General features: G+C 40.4%; 1 protein-coding gene across 1 annotated transcript; it reads right to left on the reverse strand.

Annotated features, from left to right (window-relative positions):
- Positions 1 to 1,189: 1,189 nt before the first annotated feature.
- On the reverse strand, positions 1,190 to 20,035 carry LOC136558936 (protein mono-ADP-ribosyltransferase PARP14-like). Its single transcript, XM_066553731.1, has 17 exons — positions 19,828 to 20,035; positions 18,220 to 18,359; positions 18,103 to 18,136; positions 16,807 to 17,043; positions 16,018 to 16,254; positions 12,711 to 14,947; positions 11,984 to 12,214; positions 11,530 to 11,751; positions 11,022 to 11,085; positions 9,916 to 10,065; positions 9,161 to 9,223; positions 7,337 to 7,504; positions 7,000 to 7,212; positions 6,310 to 6,918; positions 5,635 to 5,780; positions 4,164 to 4,338; positions 1,190 to 2,550 (listed from the first exon to the last, which is right to left on the reverse strand). Exons 1-17 carry the CDS (start codon positions 20,018 to 20,020, stop codon positions 2,264 to 2,266), a joined length of 5,406 nt encoding a protein of 1,801 aa, XP_066409828.1. The 5' UTR covers positions 20,021 to 20,035; the 3' UTR covers positions 1,190 to 2,263.
- Positions 20,036 to 21,473: the final 1,438 nt, after the last annotated feature.

The following is a 21,473-nucleotide window of genomic DNA, read 5'->3' on the forward strand; positions in this document are numbered from 1 at the left end:
AACCATGCCCCCGGCGCCACATCCACACGGCTTTTGAATGCTTCCACCGCCTTCCCGGGCAGCCCATTCCGATGCTCCACCACCCTTTCTGTGAAGGAATTTTTACCAATGCTCTACTTAAATCCTTGAGGCCGTTTCTTATCCTGTCGCTCGTAACCTGGGAGAAGAACCTGCCCCCACTGGCTGAAACCTCCTGTCAGGGCGCTATGAGAGCGATAAGGTCCACCCCGAGCCTCCTTTTCTCCAGGGTGAGCCTCCCCAGCTCTGTTCCCTTCTCTGGACACACTCCAGCACCTAAATCACTTTATTGTCTTTATTGCCTTTATTAATGGGCCCAAAAATAAGCACAGAGCTTAAGATGCTTCATCAGTGCCCAGCACAAGGGACAGTCACGGGCCTGGTCCTATGGCCACACTATTGCTGATACAAGCCAGGATGGCACTGGTCTTCTCAGCCATCTGGGCATGGGCTGGTTCATAGCCAGCCATTTGTCAAACAGCACACCCAGTTCCTTTTGTGACTGGGATTTTATTAATCACACACAACACAGGCTTTTCCCAGCTTCTCAGTCCACAAACACTGCACAACAGAGTATCCCCCAGTGTCTAGTATGGAAATGACTGAAGAAACATTTACCACCAGTGATGAAAGTTATCTGGGTTTTTGAGGTGCTTTATCTTGCAGCTTCTGCTGCTTTCCAAGATGGGCCACACAAATGGAAAGTGGTGTGTCTTGGCTCTCCAAGCTGCTTGGTGGGAGAAGCCAGTGGATGCCTGGTGCTTTTAGCTAAACCGAGTTGCTCTGGCTCCTGCAGTGTTTCCATGACACAGAAGAATACCCAAAAAAGCAGAGAAAGATTAAAGGAATCCTCACCTTTTCACAGGGAACAAAATCTATTAAAGTGGGAGTGGGTAACACTCTGTTTTGCTTTAAATGGGAATTTATGCAGGACAGTTATTCTTCTGAAGTGCTGCATGGGCAGCACGCTATGAAAAGCAGAAATTTTTTATATTGCAAACTTCAGATACTGTAAACCCTTTTCCTCTTTGCAGGCAATGAGAACATCACGACAAAGTTTTTAGACATCATGGCAGCTATTTGCAGTACAGGTCTTTTTTTGACTAAGGCAGAATAATTTCACCTGGAATTTGTACGCACAAGTCGTCACTAAGACAACACAAGAAAACCATTTTGTCTTTGAAGTCTTTATTGCATCACTGTAAGAAATTCAAATATGAAGCAACACTTTTAAGTGAAATGTGTCCCTCTTGCAGCTCAGCAATACAATGTAGCTTTTTAAAACTACTTTTCTTAATCTGCATATATGGCTTTAGATTGGCAGTTTTAAGGTTAGGATATGATTAAAAGTACTACTTGCAAAGATGCTATTACTTTCAGTTTTTAGAGAGCTTTAAAAATGACTCTGCAAATTGGTGATTCTACAAAAGGGTTAATGCTTCAGAATCGAAAAGAATAAAATTTAAAGTCTCTCTTTCCAGTCTTGAAAATTGCAAAAGCAATTACTTTGTGGAAGCAAAGTACTTTAGCAGTTAGTAGCAAAGCAATTACTCCTGGAAGTAACAGGAGGGGATTACAGAGAATTCCCCTAATAAATGGGTATGAATATAGTAATCTATACTAAGGAATAAGCAAAGTATGCTAAGGTAACAGACAGGTAGGTAAGGGGGCTGAAATAATAAATGCAAAGTGCATGTTCATTCTTTTTCTTCCAGACTTTTAGCACCAAGGCTGAGTGGATACCTAAGGATGACTGAAAACTCTGCTGGTGGGCGAGGTAATTAGAATCACAGCACTGCTTTGGTTGGAAAAGATCTTTCAGATTCCCTCAGCACAGAACATTTTAAATAAATCCTCACAAGAAGGTGCTTTATGGTGACTACTGGAAATAGGAACACGCAGAGGTGCTCTGACCTACCCTACACCTCTTACTGCTGGACACAGGTAAGGCAGAGCACCTTCCTCCTCTACCATTCCCTTCTGCCTTGTGTAGAAAGAAGTTAAAGTTGTTCTCACCATTCTTGCCAACATCTCTGCATAACTGAACTTGAAATGTGAGTACTGAAATAGCATGCTCTAAAATATTTGCTTATGTTAGTCGTTCTGTTGATAATTTGAAGACATATTTCAACACATGGATAGATCAATAAAGAAGAAACCTAGATGTAAAAAGAATTAAAAATTGCTCTGTAAATTCTTAAATGTAAAAGGCACTAAAATTTTCTAGACTATTAAGATCATTCTACTATTTGAAAGTAATAAGGTATTGTGGATATGCCTGAATGTCATTAAATATGACGAACATTGTTGGATTAGACACGTTATCAACCACACTGTTGTAGCGGTCAGTAGGATCTGCTTGGCTCTTTGGTGGTGGAGCCTTTAGCCCTGCTGTCCCAGCACAGTACTGCCCAGTCAGGACCCGAGCCAAGTACATGTGTTTTCTGCCATTCACATGTCGAACGGAATAAATATCCTGAGCAGAGTAACTTGCATTGACAGCAAAGTAGGTTCCGTCTCCAATGGCTGCAGCTGTTAGGAAAAACAACATTTTCAAATACAGTTAGTGTTCTTATTCTCCTCAGAATCTCTAAAACTCCTTTTTTGTTTTTAACTCTGCAGAATCTATAAATGTGGTTAGAGTTCAAACACGAAATTCTAGTACTAATCCTGTGTATCAGAATCAAATATGAATCCACATTGATAGCAGATAAGTATCAATACCCAGGTTTTGACTTCTCTTTCCTATGGAGAAAAGGGCTCCTCTGTTTAACATAGTTTAGCCTGCAATCCATCAAATTGCAATTCTTCAGAGACTTTTGGACTTATGACGATGTAAGTGTTATTATAGTTTTCTAGTCACACTTCTCAGCAAGTCAGAGAAATCACATGTCTTTGTTCAAGACAGATTTCTTTTTTCTGACATTGGTAAAAAGCTGTTCAGGCCAAACAGGTCCTTCCTATCTGGCTGCCCTGATCTTTGGATACTTTTGCTTGGCTACCCAGCCTGACAGAAGGCAAGTGTGCCTTCCCAATCATTAATCACAGCTGAGATGAAAAGGTGGATGTTAATACCCACAAGCAGAGAGAGGACATGGGGATCTAGGGCTCTTGCTTCCTGAGTAAATCCAACCTCCTGACACTACCAAAGAGCAGGAAAGCAAAACTACATCTCCTCTGATCATGTTTTAAAAAGAAGTGGTGGCTGCCATTCCTACCTGTGCACAACCAGCATATATTTTGTGTATGCTGGGTTTCATTTATTGAAGAAAACCTCAGAGTTAGTACCTCCAGAGGATCCAGACAGAGAAAGGTCTTTGGATCCAGACCACACTGAAGTATCAACTAGATCTGAGTTAAGCTGCCAAGCTCTCTCAAGATCAAATCAGCCCTAGGCATGTACAACTCTGTCTTAAGGAAGAAAACATTAAGAAAAAAATTAAGGATTTCTGAAGTGAGGCTACATGGCCACTAAAATCAACTAGCACCTCAATTCAGTCCATGTTCCACTTCTTTGGATCCTGTCCTTCATCTTTGATTGCTGCCAAATAATACATATAACAAGACTGTACTAGAGGAAGTGGACAGAACAAGCTTTGACCTACTGCAGAATATCTTTATGTTAAATATTTAAGTTGTCTCTAACAACTGTTAAAGGCTAAGAATTAACTAATGGATCTCACAGATTTTGTAAGCATAAAATTGGTACAGATGTGGGATCTTACACTGTCCTAATCTGTGGAGGCAACAGGAGAAGGATTTGTACTCTACTTTGCTACTTGTCTTTGTCTAAGAGGAGAGGAGATACCACCAGCTAGCAGCTGTTACACCAGCTAAGGATGTTGAATAGTGTTCCTTGTTCCTTTCTCTAGGTAAATGATACAAAACAATTCCCAGAAGCTGCCCAGGCTTCATTTCAGAGCACGGAAACTCTTTTTGATATCCTTTACCTGGTGGCAGCCAGCAACAAGTGATTAACTGAACAGAATAATTCCTCTGTCCATACAGATTAATCTCAGGAGTTGTTTATTATTGTGTTCTCTAATTTCATTCAGCTTTCATGTTGTGCTGAGAGCACTATAACACTGACACTCTGCAGCTCTCATACATGCCTAGGAAATTAACTGATTTGGATAATGACTCACCATTCTTTCCAGCATATCCACGATTAAATCCATAGAAGTTAATCAAACTCAATGAAGATACAGCTGTCCCATGAAATAGAAACCTCTCATTATTTTGATTTTTGTTCTTTTCACAGATAGATTTTTTTTTTAGTTGGTATGTCTGCCAGAGGATGCGATTTTGTATTCTTTCAATCTGTAAAATTACAAAATTAACTATATTTATATGAGGGAAAAATGGGGTAGGGATGAATATTTATCATGGCAGAAAACCATTAAAATGAAATCAAACTGAAAGAATTACAGCAATTTTCACTATGTCCTGGTAGCATGAGGTTTGGGTAGAGGAACTATGTAGGCATCCTGAAAAATCACAAACCAAAGCAGTTCATAAGAGAGTTTCAAGCTCAGTAATTTTGGGTATACATTTGTCTTGCCATGTGTACCAGGTACCCAGCAGTCATGGTAGCTCTGCACTGTCATTTCTAGAAACAGGCTGCTGTACCACTGCTAGAGGCAATGATGTAAGATGCCTTCTATACATCCTAATCATCTTTACTGATTATTTTCTCACTAAAGGACAGAGTGTAGCAATAGCGTTAGGTTAAGTTTCTCTTCTAGATCTAAGCTTGCAAGTCAAAATTGCTTCCTCTAATGTGTAGCTTAGCAACCCATAAGAAATGACTATATAAAAATCACTTGGTGGGAGGATGGATGTTGCTGGCTCCCTATGCCAACAATGTGAATATAGCTTAAGGGAAAGCAGTGTCTCCAACAAAGTATAATTTTAAAGACACTTCTGTAACAGCTTTCCATTTTTAACAGAAAAGGACCTAATGTCATTACTTGATTCTTTTTCTGTAATACATAATATTTAGTTCTCTTTGTGTGTTTTCATGACCATGCTCATTGAAGCTTGTGATGTTTTAAACACGTTATTCTCACTCCTAATTTGATTGTATTTTCTACTGTTTATCTCTTCTCTTGATTCAGATCAATTCCATCTTCTCCCTGGCAATTAAATCTCTGTGCTTTGTGTTGCAGACTTCTAAATAAGCAGGATCAAATACTGACACTGGTTAAAACTGACAGCCAAGCCTGTTTAAGTTGTAAATTAGTCCAAAGGTTTGTATCAGTCTGCAAGGACTTTGTATTTTTCTTTGTATTCTGAATGCATTTGCTCATGCCTCCATTTCAATATAGAATTTCCTAATTGGAAGTACCATATTAGCTAGAGAGTACCACATTAATTGAACAAAGAGTCAGCCTGAAGACTGACGGTCACTGGTTTTGCACCATTAGATGGCAGAAATGGCAGAATAGCTCTTAGGAAACTTGCTCTGATTTATATTCACCCTGTGCAGTGCTGAGGAGACTGACATACAAAGGGCGTATTGGGTTGCAGACACCTTATAAGCACATATTTAGGAAGTTTATTGTTTCTTGCCCAAGCATTGACATTTTCCCCCCTCCCCACCCCATATGGTATCACCTTCTCTATGTTAAAATTACTGCATGTTGTCTTAAACAGCTTCTCAACTGTTGCGTATTCAGAATGCGATGGCTTGAGCTCCACCACTTTGACCTGTTCATTCTGCATGTCTGTCCACTCCTTAGGGAGCTCTATTGACTGCATATCTGCAAAAGAGAGGTTGCATTATCATGACACACAACTAGCTCAGCTCCATAGGCACATCTTACAAACCACAGGCACAGAGAGGACAAAGAGGACAGCACCTTCTGCAATACTTCATTCAACAAGCGCTCTTGCTCTTCCAAAAATCACTGGTTCTGTAATACACTGTAAAGCCTTTACATTTTGTCTAATTATCCCCATACCAATATCTAACTAAAACAAGCTTTAAAACTCCAGAAGAATTTTATGTATTCTTCATACACCGCTTCCTTTGTCAGATTTAAGCATGAAATCTATGCTCACCAGTCACATATATGCAGACAATATTTGCACTTAAAACTGATGCTCTGATTTCACTCATACTTCCCACTGATTATGAAACTCAAAACTCCTGGCTGAGGAAAAAAAAAGAAAAAGGGAAAAAAGCTAAGGAATACCTTACTTCTTTGGGATACCTGAGCTTGCATTTATCGAAATCATCATTCAATAATAACTATTCAAGTTTTTTTATTTAACAAAAGTGTTATTTACCTTCATCCTTTTTCACACGTTGAAGGATTTTAATTTTTCCTTGGTCGTCAGTAGCCCTTAGAGTATTCAGATCCACCTTGTAGTTCTTATTTTTAATTCTGACATCCAGATATGGCTTTTTAGCCATTTTGGCATTCTCCAGCCGCATATTTGTCAATTTATCAAAAGGAACAAAGCTATCATTGCTTCCTAGATACCTCCATTCTACCAGGTTATAAAGAAGTTCTGCCTTGGATTGCTCTTCTTCAGTAGACTTAATTTTTTTGATCATTTCTTGAACTTTTTGAGAAACGGAACACACATCCCTGCTAATACCAGAAATTTTAATTTGAGGGGGAGAAAGCTTATTTAAAATCTCAATGGTGACTTGCTTTCTTCTCTGGAGATCTTCCAAAACGGCAAATTGTGTCTCATCAAAATTTTCAATTGCCTCATCTGAAATAGTGTTTTCAAACTGTTCCTTTAAAATTAAATCCTTTATCCAGGACTCAGTTGCATCCACCTTTTCTCGGCTTTCTCCACAAATTTGAAACGTGACTAAATTAACTTTCTTCTCCAAAATCATGGACTTTTTCTTCTCAGAAGATTGTTTTTTGCCCCAAAAAAATGCTGTGAATAAATACATCAATTATTAGTTGTAAATAAAAGAACTTCAGTTTTATTTGCCCATGCACACAGAAAATAACTTACATTTAAACATAGATAACCATGATTCTGATTCTGTTTTGGATGAATCTGAATCTTCTCTTTTCTTCATGCTTTCATAAAAGTCCCTGAGCATATTTGTCTGGAAGATCACGATCTTAATTGTCTGTAAATGCTGTACTGATTTTTGTCTTGCAAATTCCACAATAGCATCCAACATTTCATCAGCTACCTTGGCTGAATTCAGTCCTGCTTGACCTAAACAAAAATAAAAGGCACATATCAGTGAACAGTTTTTGTGCAAGTCTACTGTTACCCATATGAAGTTTCTCTGTTTCTGTACTGCCCCCATCAGACATTGCTTTCCCAAGAAAACACAAACCTGTTCCAATAGCTGGGAAGGCAACAGATTTGTACATCCTTTGTTCACACTCATGAAGCACTTTGGAGACCAGAGTCTTCACCTGGTTATCAGCAATCAAATGGATGATTTTACTGCATAACAGGTTCCCACCCTGTGTAGTAATAAAGCCATTTTGACACTGCCCAGCTGGAAGAGAGAAGATAAAGAAGGAGACATCATATTTACAAAGTGGCAATCTCTTTTGGTAGTATTTTCTGCTATATTGGTAGTACAAGAGAAGTAGAAAAAGTGCTAAGAAATCCACTGTGAGCTATTTTATTGTGAGTTTACTTGATTCTGGTTTTCTTTTCAAATAATCTGCAGAGTTTCTTTGAGAAATTAATTCAAGTAAATGTGTGTTTTCTAATTTCCTAAGACCTCTGCTACAAAGTATTTTCCTATTAAGTACAATATAAGAATTTATGATGACTTTGAATACATCTCACTTCTACTTAAAAGCATGCCAAATTAATTTATATGTGAAAACCTTTCTTATGCCACTTATTCCTTAAAAGCCTGAATTCTTATACTGCAGCAGAGCTGAGTGGCTAAAATAAAATCATTAAGATTATGACCAATTGATTTAAGAACAATATGGAATCTTTAAAAAGATGTTTGTGATTTCTCAGAGCACTCATGTTTGCTTACAAAATGGAGTCATATTGTGAGGATGAATGGACTGATGAGCACAGAGATCCAGACCGCCTCACAGATCACAAAGGTAATGACAGTAAGATGCTCTGCAAGCACTGAGATCAGACTGATAAATTTACTTTGACAAAAAGTTTTATCTGCCTGGTGATTTTCTTCTGACTCTCAGGATTTTCTGAAGAATATTTTGTACATGAAGTTAAAATGTAATTTGGAACACTGTAATGGTTTCTAAACCTAACTGTTTTAGGTTCCTGCCAACATTATAATTTCTATGTTTTGTCCATTCCAACAAAAATGGCAAAACTGCACTGGTACTAGGAGATTTATTTGAAGTTGAGGGTAAAGGAGTATTTCATAGTAGTATGGATAAGGCCTTGCTCTGTGGTGGAGTTTCCTTGGGAAACAAGCAGGGTGTAGCTCTGCATGGGAATGCAGGCATGAGCATATTTACCAAACAAGTTGGAGCCAAGGCTTCTATCTTGTCCCCTACAGAGTAGTTTGGAAATCAGAAAGACATAAAAACAGCTCTTTGAAATGAAAGAACAAGAAAATAAGAATCAGTGTAATAGTTCTAAGAACAGAGACATTTACCTGATTTGAGGTTAATGATAAATGTGTGTTTGTACATATGTTTCTACAGAGCCAAAGGCTGGGAAAAAAATCCAGGAAACTCCATCTTTAAAATCAGTTTCCAGACTCAGAGCAGGCACATTTAGGTTATGCATCTAAAATGTCCCTTTCTGTGCTTGTAGAGACCAACCACAATGAGCTCGAATTCTACTGCTCTACTGGTCTGGCAGAATGCAGACAATGGAAGAACTCGTGATCAGGGTTGTCCCGATTTCAGCTGGAATAGAGTGAGTTTTCCTCTTAGTAGCCAGTGCAGGGCCATGTTTTGGATCCAGTACGAGAATAAAGTGTCTAACACAGAGATGTTTTAGTTATTGATAAACAACTACGAAAAGAAAAATTCTCAAGGTATATGTCAAAACAAGAAGGGGACTTTTCAAAGTTCCTAAAAATGAAAGCTGTATTAATCAGATAAAACATTTATGTCAGAGTAGAGAATTATAAAGCAACTTTAAGTTTTCAGTGAGAATGAACACGACAAAAAAAGAATTATCAAAAAAATAATAGGCTTTAACATACCATATTGAGCACATTCGTTTGCTACCTGGGAACCAGCAGCATCCATAATTGCTTTGAAGACCCCTTAAATCACATAAGAAAAGCACACACATTCATAAAGTCTCCACAACTATCTCTACTCAAAACTCTACCCAACTTTTGTACCCTACAAATACCCTAAATTGCTTTATGGCAAGATACCACAAAGTTCAAAACTGTGACAGTTTCCCTAAGTACTGTCCATGACACACAGCTTTGGCTGCAGAGAGAACGTTTCCTTCACTGCTGGTTAGAAGTCATTAAAAACTCCTGTTTCATTGTTTCACTCACCAAACCCATATGCCCCTCACCAAACTCACCAATGGCTTTGAACTGGTATCATTTGGTACCTTGCAGGCTTATAATTCACTATGTGAAAACCATCTGCTTCTTATAGGGCAATTTACTTAACCAGAGCTTTGTCTTCCAGTGAAACGTTTTAGGATAAGTGTATTTTTTTATAATTATACTTAATCTAAAAATTCCATTTAAATACTTATGGTTTTAAGCAAGAAAAATATGGTCAGATGCCTTCTGTTTGAAAATGAAATCAAATATTCAGGACATGTAAAAAACCTGTTTAAGATCTATTTCCTGGCTAATCATAACTCTTTATGAAAATAACTCATCTGAAAAATGCTTCATAAAAGTTTCCCTTGCGGACAATTCTTTCCTGTACCCCCTTCTAAAAACTAGCCCAGATTTATTGCTAAGGAACTACATATTCAACATATTACCTGCTTTGGCATCAAAAGTTGAATTTGCTATGTTTACAATAACCTCTGTATCTTCCTTGGTAATATCTCCACTAATTACTTGCAGTGTGATGGAACCAATCTTCATTTCATGAACTCCCAATAGGTTAGTAGAAACAGGCCTAATGAAACCTGCAAGGGAAAGAAAAATACATTGAATCACTTCTCCTTTAGTTTGGAGTATTATTCTCTTCCACTGATTGAAACTCCTTATCCTTTTAAGGAATATACTCTAGGTCAGTTTGACGGATGTAGAGTGTCTCTGTTTTTATTCCATTTCTGAAAGCTGAGAGGTACAGTATTCTTCCTGTTTGTGCTACGGAAGTGAAACCATTTCTATTCCTGTAAATTTATGCAATATGAATTCAGAAAATGGCTTCAGGGTTTATCTGATCTGACCAGCTGTGTAACAGAGTTTCCTGAATTTATTCTTACAAGAAATGGAGCATCCAGCTTAAGTGTTGCCAGTAATGGAGATCAGATCACATTCCTTTTGTAAGTTATTTCATATTTACCTTCATGGATACAAAACTATTCCTTTCTTGTAGTCTAAACTTATCTAACTTAACTCATATTTTATCTGCCCACTCTTAACTTCATCTCTTTGATACTCAGCAACTGAAGAGGAAGGGTTTTATATCCTTACAAATAAGCCTCTGTCCTTGTTGAAGTACATTCATGTTTTGGTTATTGTGTCCCACTGTTGTCAATTAATAAATGGAAAGGAAATTATCCACTCTGTATATATAAATATATATTTGTGGGAGATTAAAGCTACAGAAATACATGTTATTTATGGCTTGTTTGGCCAAGTGATTGCAAGTTTTTATATCCCTTAAGCAGGACAAACTACTGTGTCTCCTATCAGAACACCCTTTTTGTTTTGATAAGACTGGTCTCACTAAGAGTTCAGCATGCCCTCAACAAAAGAAATTCCTCCCTAAGAATTTTACAAATGACATTTAAGAATGCAAGTCCATTAGGAGGACAAAAAATGCCCTGTGCCCTGATGATATTTCTTTTGTTTCCTGATACACATAAAACCACTTAATAACATTTACATTCTGTCCCATCCCTACACAACTTACTTGGCTGTGCTGCTGCGGCATTGCCACTTTCATGTGCCCTACGTGCTAGTTCAGTGGTAAAAGCCTAAGAAGAGAAAAAAAGTATTCAAGATAGTATTTCACAGTATGTACACTGAATGTTTCTGTAATTAACATTAACAGTCTTGTAGCCTCTTGCTGAGACACCTCACACATTTTATAGTCATATTTAAGTGTTAATAACAGCAGAAGACCCAGTGTGGACGGTGTGATAAGAGATAGCTCTGCATTGCTAGAACTCCTCTGGCAAAAGATAAGGAAGCATCTAAAGGCTTTTACAGTGCCAACAGCAAGGCCAATTTTGTCTGCAGCTTCTGCTTGCTGAGAGTTTGTATTTCAGAGACACTGGAAAGACATCCCACTGTTTCTGGCCCACAGCAGTAAGAAAGTGCCAAATTATTCCCTTAGAAAGCAGTATAAGTAAAACAGATTATTAAAGTGTAAACAGAGCAGTATGTTACAAAGACAGATTTGTCCTGAGAAGAACTACCTGAATGTTATCAATATCATGTGGATTCAAGAGAAAATGGACTTCCTGGAGATTCTTCAGAGTGTTACTACTACTGAACCTGAATAACACATCAAACATTAACTTAGAAACAGTGATTTTAGGAAATCCAAATCCTCCAGTCCCAATAGCTGGGAAAGTGATCGATTTCAGTCCAAGTTCTTCAGTTTTCTTCAAGCAGAAATTGATTGCATGTTCTAGGTCCTGTAAAACACAGCAAAGGTACTTTTTTTCTAAAGGCATAATTTATGATTAGTTCCAAAGAAACTGGTATGATCAGCAGCTCTGAGTGCATCAAGACATCTTTAAGGTCACTCCAACGGAAGAGAATGGAGTCAAGTCATCTAAATTAACTATATTTAAACCTGAAATTTCAGGCCAGATCCCAAACAAATATGTAGCTGGGGTGGATTGGGGGTTAATAATTAAAATATACCTTCTCTGTCTGTCCTCCACTCCACTTGGGTATTATGGCATGAAAGATGGACTTGCAGGCCATAGCACATCCACTGGTGCAGACCACACTCCCAGGACCTGAGTTCTGACTTTGTTTCTTGCTGTCAAACTCAGCTTTGAGAGCTGGCCCAGCTCTTTCCAGCACGGCTTTGCAAAGAGCCCCTTCGCCAAACAGCAGATCTGTGCCAACGCTGTTGACAACAACATCCGTCTGCAACAAGATTACAATGAAAACAGCTGCAGCTAGAATTCAAACGAAAATATGCACCAAGATTAGAAGCCCTACCAATGCAACACACAGGAAAAGAAACAAGATGCCAGTGAATACCCAAAACAGCAGCCCAGACAGGTACCTATTTCCCCTAATATCCAACCAAGACAGTTACTTTTACAAAGTACTTTAGTATTTCCCCTTTAAGAAAAAAAAAGACAACTCTTTTACATGTTGACCTTGGATCTAGAAAACAAACAAGATCTAGCTGGGAATTGAAACATCCTGAAATTCACAGCTGCCATCTAGAAATGGCTGCAGTAACAGATCTCAACCTACACTCAAGGTTTGCAAGCTTGCATCCTTGTTTAGCTAGCACACAGCTGTTTTTTCCTTATGCAGCAAGTACTTGTGAAACCTACTGTCTGTCCTTTTTCATTTAAACTGAAAGATCTTACCATCAAGTTAGAAAGGAGTCAGAAAAGTAAAGCCTTACCACAGCTTCCTGAATATTCTTCTTCTCCACTCGGATGCAAAGTCCTTCATTTGTTGTAATCATCTTCAGATCCCCTTTTCTATTCTCCTTCTGGCTTTTGTTCAGCCATTTTGGGGAGAATGATTTAGCTGAAAATACTTTTTTTACTGTCTCACTCAGAACCTGAACAATTTCTTCTGAATTACTCACAAGATGGATCTCCTTCAAGTTTCTGTCCTCCGTGATTTCTTCCAAGGTCTCCCTGATGGCGGTCACAATTGAATCTGCACAGATCTGTGATGGAAAGCCATAATTCCCTCCACTTATAGCAGGCAGAGCTATGGAATTATGATTGTATATATCAGCTAGTTGTAGACATTTTTTCACTGTCTTCCTCAACAGGTTCACACACATTTCTGGACTCTCCCTGTTCCACCTGGGCCCGACAGCGTGGATGACATTCTTGCAGGGCAGTCTCCCGGGGCACGTGATCACTGCGCAGCCAGGCTGCAAATTCCCCTGCCTCCTCACCAGCTCATTGCACTCCTCCTGCAGTGCTGGCCCAGCTGCCCTTGACAGTGCTTCAGCCAGCCCATCAATGTGTTTTAGTTTGTCATTAGATGCATTCACCACAACATCAACAGGGTAGTCACACAAGTCACCTCTATACACTCCTACCATAATTCCACCTGGCAGGTTTTTTTCATAGTAGACTTTTCTTTTCACTTTTTCACCAGCTTTTCCACCCTTCTGTTCTTCTTCTTCTTCCTTAATCCTAATGAAACAGCTATAATTCTGCTTTGCTTCTAAAATACATAAATCTTTTCTCTCAGTGAAGAACTCCTTTGCCCCTGGTTTATCAATTGGCACATCTTTTGAGTAAAGGGATGAGACAGTTTTTTGAAACATGTTGAATGCTTCTGGCATTTCTGCTCTGGGTCCCCTCAGAGAAATACAAGGTGTCTTGGTGTCAAAACGTACTGTCACACCTTTCTTCTTCAATTCTTTACAAACGCCAGACTTCTCATTCTCTACAAACTGCACTATTACCCCTGATTTAGCTGGGATTACTTTTTCAATGATTGTGTTTCTATCTACAAAAGCATTAAGTCTCTGATAAACCTCTGTTACAGCCTTAGAAAAGCCAGCAATAATCATTGTATTTTCTTTTCCAACAGGCTCCCAAGTGATGACAATTTCCTGGGAAGAATTATATGTCTTGAGCAAGGAGAGAAGAAGATCCCTCCACTGATCCTTTTTCATAACTTCACCATCCGCCACATTGATGCACTTGTATTCTAAACCTGTTTTTATTTGCTTTTCTGCTTCTAGAAGATCTTTGTGAGCATCTCCATATAGCAACAGAGTATCATCCTGAAGTTCATAAAAAGCAATAATTTTTTCCCTAATGAATAACATATCTGATGTTTTTTTATTATCTACACACTGTAGATAGTGGAAAACATGGCGGTCAATGGGAACTGATGTACATGGCATACTCAATACCTTTTCCAGTAACTCAGCTTTGACTTTATATACTTCTGCAGGTAATCCACACAACTGAACAGTCTTTTTTTTGTCATCATAAAAGAGCTTTAGGCATGGGTATTCCTTCTGAATATTCTCTTCTAACCCAGCATTGTGCAGCACAGCATACTTCCCTGGGATCACTGACACAGAAATTTCTATGCTCTGTTTTTCCCTTTCACTTTGCTTCATGCATTCCCTCACTTCTTTCTCTGCACTGTCCACTGCTGCTCTGTTGCCTGCAATCACCACCATCTCCTCAGAAATATCAGTTATCATCAGAGCAACATCTTTTGACAACCTTTTTTTCACATCTTCCCAACCTGATGAATTGACTTTACATTTTATAGCTATGTAACGTGCCATGATACGCGAGAACTCAGTGGAAGCATCTTGCTGCCATGTCTTGAGCAACTTAATCGTTGACTTTTCCTGCTTGCAGAGAGATGGTGATGGGCACAACATAACTTCTGGGTTTGCACAGTCTGCCTGGGGCCATTTGAGCTCAGAATGGCAAACTGCCATTTCCTGGTTTATGTCCTGGGTCAGATTGGCATGCCTTTGTAAAAACTGCCATACATACGGGTCTAGTGGCACCCCAATGGGGTCTGGCATCTTGAAAGCTGGTCTTTCTTCTCCATAGAGAGCTGTTCCCATGGAGTGGTAATATGGATACACAGAAATCAGTGTCTGGTCCAGTAAATGTTTCTTTTTCAAGACCGTGGTTACATCTGAAAGTCAGTGCACATATGTACAAACAAACATATATCATTAACTTTAAATCAGGCAAATGTCTCTGTTCTTAGAATTATTACATTGATTTTCCTTTTCTTCCATTTCAAAGACCTGTTTTTATGTCTTTCTGATTTCCAAACTACTCTGTAGGGGACAAGATAAAAGCCTTGGCTTCAACTTGTTTGGTAAATATGCTCACGCCTGCATTCCCATGCAGAGCTGCACCCTGCTCATTTCCCACGGAAACTCCACCACAGAGCAAGGCCTTATCAACATACTACTATGAAATACTCCTTACTCTTAACTTAAAATAAATCTCCTAGTGCCAGTGCATTTTTACTTTTTTTGCCATTTTTGTTGGAACGGACAAAGCAAAGAAATTATAATGTTGGCAGGAGCTTAAAACTCCATTACAATGATCCAAATTATGTTTTACCTTCATGTACAAAATATTCTTCAGAAAATCCTGAGAGTCAGAAGAAAACCACCTGGCAGATAAAGCTTTTTGTCAAAGTAAATTTACTAAGCCAGGAGTCTCCTCACAGATATTTACCAGATGTTGCACTGGCACAAAAACTGGACAGTGATTCAAGGAACGGAAGAAATAGTAACAAGATTGTTCTTTAGCTCTGTTCTTCTCTGACAATGAAGACATTTGACTTAATTAGCTAGAAATGAGGATATTTGACCTTTTTTCATTTCTGAAAGTCAACTGTGTCACTGACACAAAGCCATTCACAGATTCTGCTCTGTCCCTCTACCTGTAAGTACCATTAATTTTATATTGCATATAAAAACCTCTGCAAATGGAGAAAGAACACCAGTGAGAAAAACCCATGGACAAGGCAGATATTAAAATAAATCTCTGGTAACAAACCCCCCCAATAGATACTGAAGCCCTAGACACACAGCAGTATTTCTACATCCAGAGCACTTCCTAGGAACAGGACAGGTACACTGACTTCAGCAACAGAAAGCCAGGCTTCTCCTAATGCCCATATTTTCAGTAACTTCCTTGCAGGTTATCTGCCTGTGAGTACCTCGTTCAGGCAAAGGACAGAGTTACCTTTGTGGTCACAGAATGTAATGATGGCTGAGTTCTCCTCAGGGAAGAGCTGGATATCTGCCACGGGCCCCCCTCCGTTCCGTGCGCTCTCAAAGTACACCGTGAGGTAGTCTGAGGAAATGCTCTCTGGTAGGTTTTCAGCCTTGATGCTCTGTGTTGATTCAAGAAGCCGGGCAGTCATGTTGAATTCTCTGACTCTCTTGTTCTGTGAACATTTCTCGACAAATTCTTTAGTATCTGTAAACAGAAGAGCAGTATGAACTGACCATGTTTTCCTGAGTCATTATCAGCCCTGGCTATCACTTCAGGCAGAGAAATGAGCAGAGTCTACTCCCTGTATTTGAAACAAAACTGACTCTGGTGCCAAATAATTCTGTGTTGTAAAAAAAAGGGGAAAAGCACACAATCCATGTTACTCTCTGCTACTCACTACCACTGTGTCTCTGTTCCTATCTCATAAGTTTACTGTCTTCTCTAAAGGAGACTTTATATAATCCCCACACTCAGTGCACTTTAAATTCTTCTTCATCTAATCCAAAATAAGACAGAAACAACAAAACATTCTAATCCAATTTCAATTAATAAAGATGCCACCATTTTCTTTTTTCAGTGTAACATTCGGATCACAGGCACTTTTATGGGGCTGCATATAAGACATTTTTCTTGAGAGATCACAATCCAGGTGCTTTTTTCAAACAGTTTGGATCTCTAATGGGAGAGGAATCAAGCTCTGAAAGCTATTACTCATGCTTATAAATGGAAATTAATAACAGTGTCATCCTGTCTTACCAATATTTTTTATAAAGGTTACTACAGCAACATTTTTTTCAGGTATCAGTTCAACAGTAAAGTCAACATCTATATTCAGGCCACTGATGTTCTCCAACAGTATCCGTAAGCACTTTGGATTGCATCTCTGTGTGTTCTCAAATACCACTGAACGTGAGGCCTCTGCAGAGTCAACCTCCTCCTGGAGTTCACTGTTTGGAACAAAACTCTCAGCTTTCTTCGAGGCTTTTGTATCATCTGCAGCAGAAAGATAAGCCGCATAAAATGTCAGTACACATTTCTTGGAATAAGCAGATTCTTCTTACCCTTTCTCTCTTTTTCTTCCCCCAAAAAAAGAGATTGTTAACCAAACAAATACTGCAGGGTACCACTGAACACTTTGAGATCCAAAACAGCCCAGATGCAATATTCTGCAGGGCTGCAGGCAGCTTTTTTGGTGGCACAAAAACAGACCAATGTCACTGGTATGTCTCTGGTCAGAGACTAAACAAAACTAAAATCCACTGACATAATAGACCACAGCTGCTCAGATGTCAGTAAGGGTTGGCAGAGACCTTGCAGCCTCTACATCTGTTTCTTAGCCCCGTGCAGGCAAAACAAGCCTGAACATAGCTCAGGACATCCACAGGCACCACAGACCACAGGTAGCTTTGTATGACTTGGTGTAAAGCCTCCTGATGACCACTGTGCCCTGCCATCAGTGCAGCATGACAGCACTGGAGCAGCATCAGTGCAGCATGACAGTGTGCAAAAAGGACTGACAGGGATGAAACAACATTTTGTAAATAGAAAATATATCAGAGGTGCCCACTGAGTATCCCAAAGTCCAGGGTCTGCCAGAGGCAATCATGTCACCAGCTTTGCAGACAGATGATGGCAGAGGTGAATGACCAACAGGCTGGCTCTGCCTGCTCACTGAGGTACAAAAACCACTGATATCAGACCCATAACATGTCCAGAAGACAGCTGCCTTTGAAGGCCTATCACTACCACCAAGAAGAAAACTAAAGAAATAAGAAGCAACAGTTCTTCTGATGCTAGTTACTAATTTCTAGACTGCTGAAGGAGTAATTTCATCCACTCTGTCCAATGAAGGAAATACCAAAAAGCCATAACTGAAAGCCAGGCTGACCCAAGGAAGCAATTGAGAGCAGGATCTGAAGATTTCCAGGTTCCTCTCTAGTATAACTACAAAATAGATGACAACTTGGAGAACTGGAAGCCCTGTGTGGAGAAAAGCACCAACATTTTTGTTTTCTGAAGAATCAGCACATAGAGTGATGGATAACATTTTACCTTTTGTTTGAAGGCTGCTCATGGCATCCAAAGCCTAAAATAAAATGAAAGCCAAATATCAGTGACAGATTAGACACTCTCACCACTATTTCAAAGCTCTGGTTAATTTTTATTCACCTTTGTGGGAACTGATTTTTCTTCAAATGTTTCCTCTTTAGTAGCTTGTGCTGTTTCAGGCTCTGTGACAAACAACCTCAATTCTCCTTCTCCTTCCAAATGCAACTGATGCGACTGTCTCTCAAGAACTCGTTGCTTGACTAAATAAAACCAAAAAAGCCCAGTGAAAATGTGAATGGAAACACAGCTTTACATTGCACGGCACTTTCCCACCATTATGACACTGTCGAAGTTTAAGAATGATATTCTGCAATTTTCTGGTATTCTGCTCCTTTCCACTGAAAGGAGCCAGACCTCACCGCTAGGTAGTGAGCTTCCCCCGCCGTGGCAGGATGGATAGGAGAACTGAAGGCACAAAAACGTTAAGCATTACAGGACGAGATGAGAACAATAAACTACAAACAAACAGCAACGAAGTAAGAAAAACGAGCAGGAACGACATCAGTACTGATAAACGATTCACGGGCCGCTGCTCACCCGACCCCGCACTCGACAAAAGCCGGAAAAAATCCCTCCCTTCCCTTTCCGTGCCCCACCGCACGGCTCAGGGAGATCGAATTTCCCCAGGGAGCTGCTGTGCCCTCCTGGCTCCGGGAAAAGTTAACCTCGCCTTGGCCGGAACAAGGATATACAGATATACCGTAGATATACCGTCCCGCGAAACGAAAGAGCTTTAAACTCAATGCTGACGCAGAATGCACACGGCTTCCTTCAAAAAAAAAAAAAAAAAAGGAAGACAGCAGAGGACATTCAGAGGACATGGACATTACTCCCGCGACAAACTGCCAGAGATGCAAAACTCGGCTCTGTCACTGGTTTCATGGTGGGACCCGGAGAGTCGGCCTTGAAAATCCTTTGACAGTGCCGAAATGGATGGCTCTTTGGCTAGATGTCCTGAATTTACCAGGAGAGCCAGCAACTGGGAAGCACGTTAAGGCAAGAAAAGGAAAAATTGTACATAGGTATCTGTGTGTTTCTGCACATACGTGCATGTCTATATATACATTTAACTCAACTGCAGCTAAATCCTTTCCAGCTTGCTGCAAGCTTATAAAAATATGTGCATGTTACAGATGACATATTTTATATATATATCTGTAACTAATCTAATTGTTAGGTTAATATAAGATTTATTATTCCGAGTACAGTTTAGAGAATACTACTGTGCATCAAGGTGAGTATGCATGTATATATTCCTCCTAGGATATATTTATTCACTTACAGCCTTTATGCCAAACACAATCCAGAGGCTAGTACTAAGCACCAAATCTAAGCATATATATATAAAGTAAATATCACATTCTGAGTTAGAAGGGACCCACAAAGATCGACTCCAACTTTTGCACCTGCATCAGACATCCGCAAGAATCACACCAATTTTACATACTGTCTATTCTATATTGGACAGGAGGGAGTGTATACGACATATTATATACTACAGATATTGCACATCACGTACCAGACATATATTATTACATGCAACTATCTTTTAACTTGCAGAAAGTTTAGACTTGCGATTTACGACCCCAACACCCCCGCAGGGTGCCCACACGCTAATCCCGGCCCCTGCCCTCGCCGGGTCCCCTCTCCCCGATCCGCCCCGCTCACCCTCGGGGCAGGCGAAGCAGACGAGGATGGTCCCGCTGTCGTCTCCGGTCCGCAGCTCGCACTCGCCGCCGCCCGAGCGCTTCTGGCTCTGGAAGTAGCAGAGCAGCTTCTTCCTGAGCGAGGGCGGCGGCTCGGCGGGGCCCCAGTCCCCTCGCACCAGCAGGGGGAAGGAGCACGGCCGCTGCCCCTCCATGGCTGCCCGGCCGCTCCTCTCCCGTCGCGTTTTCGCTTTCGATTCCCCGCGCACCAGGACGCGCCTTTTCCCGGCAATCACGAGCCTTTCTTGTCTCCTCTGCCGCCTCTCGAGGTAGCTCCGCCCCGGGCCGCCTCCTCGGCCCCCCCAGACACAGCTTCACACCTGCGCCCTTAACCCTCCTCTCCCCCTGGAACATCCAAAGCACCCCCTCGCCTATCAAATGCCCTGCTCGCCCCTCTGCCGGGGGCTGGCAGCCGCTCTCGCTGCTGTCCCAGGAATTCTCCCACCCGCTCTGCAAGAGGACAATCCTCACACAGATTCGAGGCATTTCATTCATCTACAGCTCTGCACAGAGTAGGGGGCTAGGTGGCAAATCCACAAAGCCAGCATAGAGACTACCAAAACTTTAGGGAAAAGTGGCATTAATGTTCATTGGCTACAGGTTACTTACTTCTCTTCTTAATAAGTATTCTATCTTCTGTTGATTAATGATTCTCTTGCTTCTCATGCCAATTAGTTCATATGCTCAGTCTTTCTCTTCTTTTTGGGTCAGTGGGCCATGAGTTGGTGGTCATGATCTCCCCTTGCTGGAATTACCTTAAACCAGTAGGAGCTGATACAGCATGCTTGCTGAGTTGCCTTTATTAGTTTCTTCCTTATCTTGAGGCTTCTGCCAAATGTCCTTGTGGCCTTTAAATCCTGCATTCTTTGTGCCCACTATCAATGGTAAATCCTTCTCCCCAAGCTTTGTTAACCTCCTCCTAAGTCTCAAATCACTGAAACATGTTAAACCCTAAACCTTAACAAGGCAATTCTACTTACAAACAATTTGTTTTCCTAATACCTGGACATGAGTTAGAGCTTACTTGCTAGCTACCTGTTTATTGGATGAAATCTCCTCTCTTGTTAATTAAACTTGAGAGTGTACAAAGATCAAACACCAAAGAACGTGGTTCCTGAAGGAAGTTTTTACATATTTCACATTTTGCATCATTGCTGCCAGAGGAACAAGATCAGGGTGGAACAAGTTGTGTCAGGGGAGATTAGGTTGGGTATCAGGAAAAGTTCTTCACTCAGATGGTGGTTGTGCACTGGTAAAGGCTCCCCAAGGAAGTGGTCACAGCACCAAGCCTGGCAGCATTCAAAAAGGATTTGGACAATACTCTCAGGAATATGGTGTGACTCAGGGGGATGTCCTGTGCAGGGCCAGGAGCTGCACTTGGTGATCCTTGTGGGTCCCTTCCAATTCAGGCTATTCAATGACTCTTGGTCCCTTTGTAGACTCCTGCCTCTGGCCTTTGCCTGTTAGAATAAGCCCATTTGGAAAAGCAGCATCTGTCACTCATGGTCTGCACAAAACCCAGGGTGACAGGTTTCTGCTCCAGGCTTTATGCCCTAGACACCTGTAGGAAAAGCACTGGTGAAAAACACCTTGGTGTCCTCTGCAGCT

This window comes from Molothrus aeneus, chromosome 7 (assembly GCF_037042795.1).
Source record: "Molothrus aeneus isolate 106 chromosome 7, BPBGC_Maene_1.0, whole genome shotgun sequence".
Taxonomy (NCBI): domain Eukaryota; kingdom Metazoa; phylum Chordata; class Aves; order Passeriformes; family Icteridae; genus Molothrus; species Molothrus aeneus.

Coding starts and splice junctions, on each gene's coding strand:
- LOC136558936 (XM_066553731.1), bottom strand. CDS start 20,020: ATGGAGGGGCAGCGGCCGTGCTCCTTCCCCCTGCTGGTGCGAGGGGAC. Junction 11,752..11,983: donor GTGGAGGACAGACAGAGAAG/GTATATTTTAAT, acceptor TGTGTTTTACAG/GACCTAGAACATGCAATCAA. Junction 9,224..9,915: donor AACTTTTGATGCCAAAGCAG/GTAATATGTTGA, acceptor ATGTGATTTAAG/GGGTCTTCAAAGCAATTATG.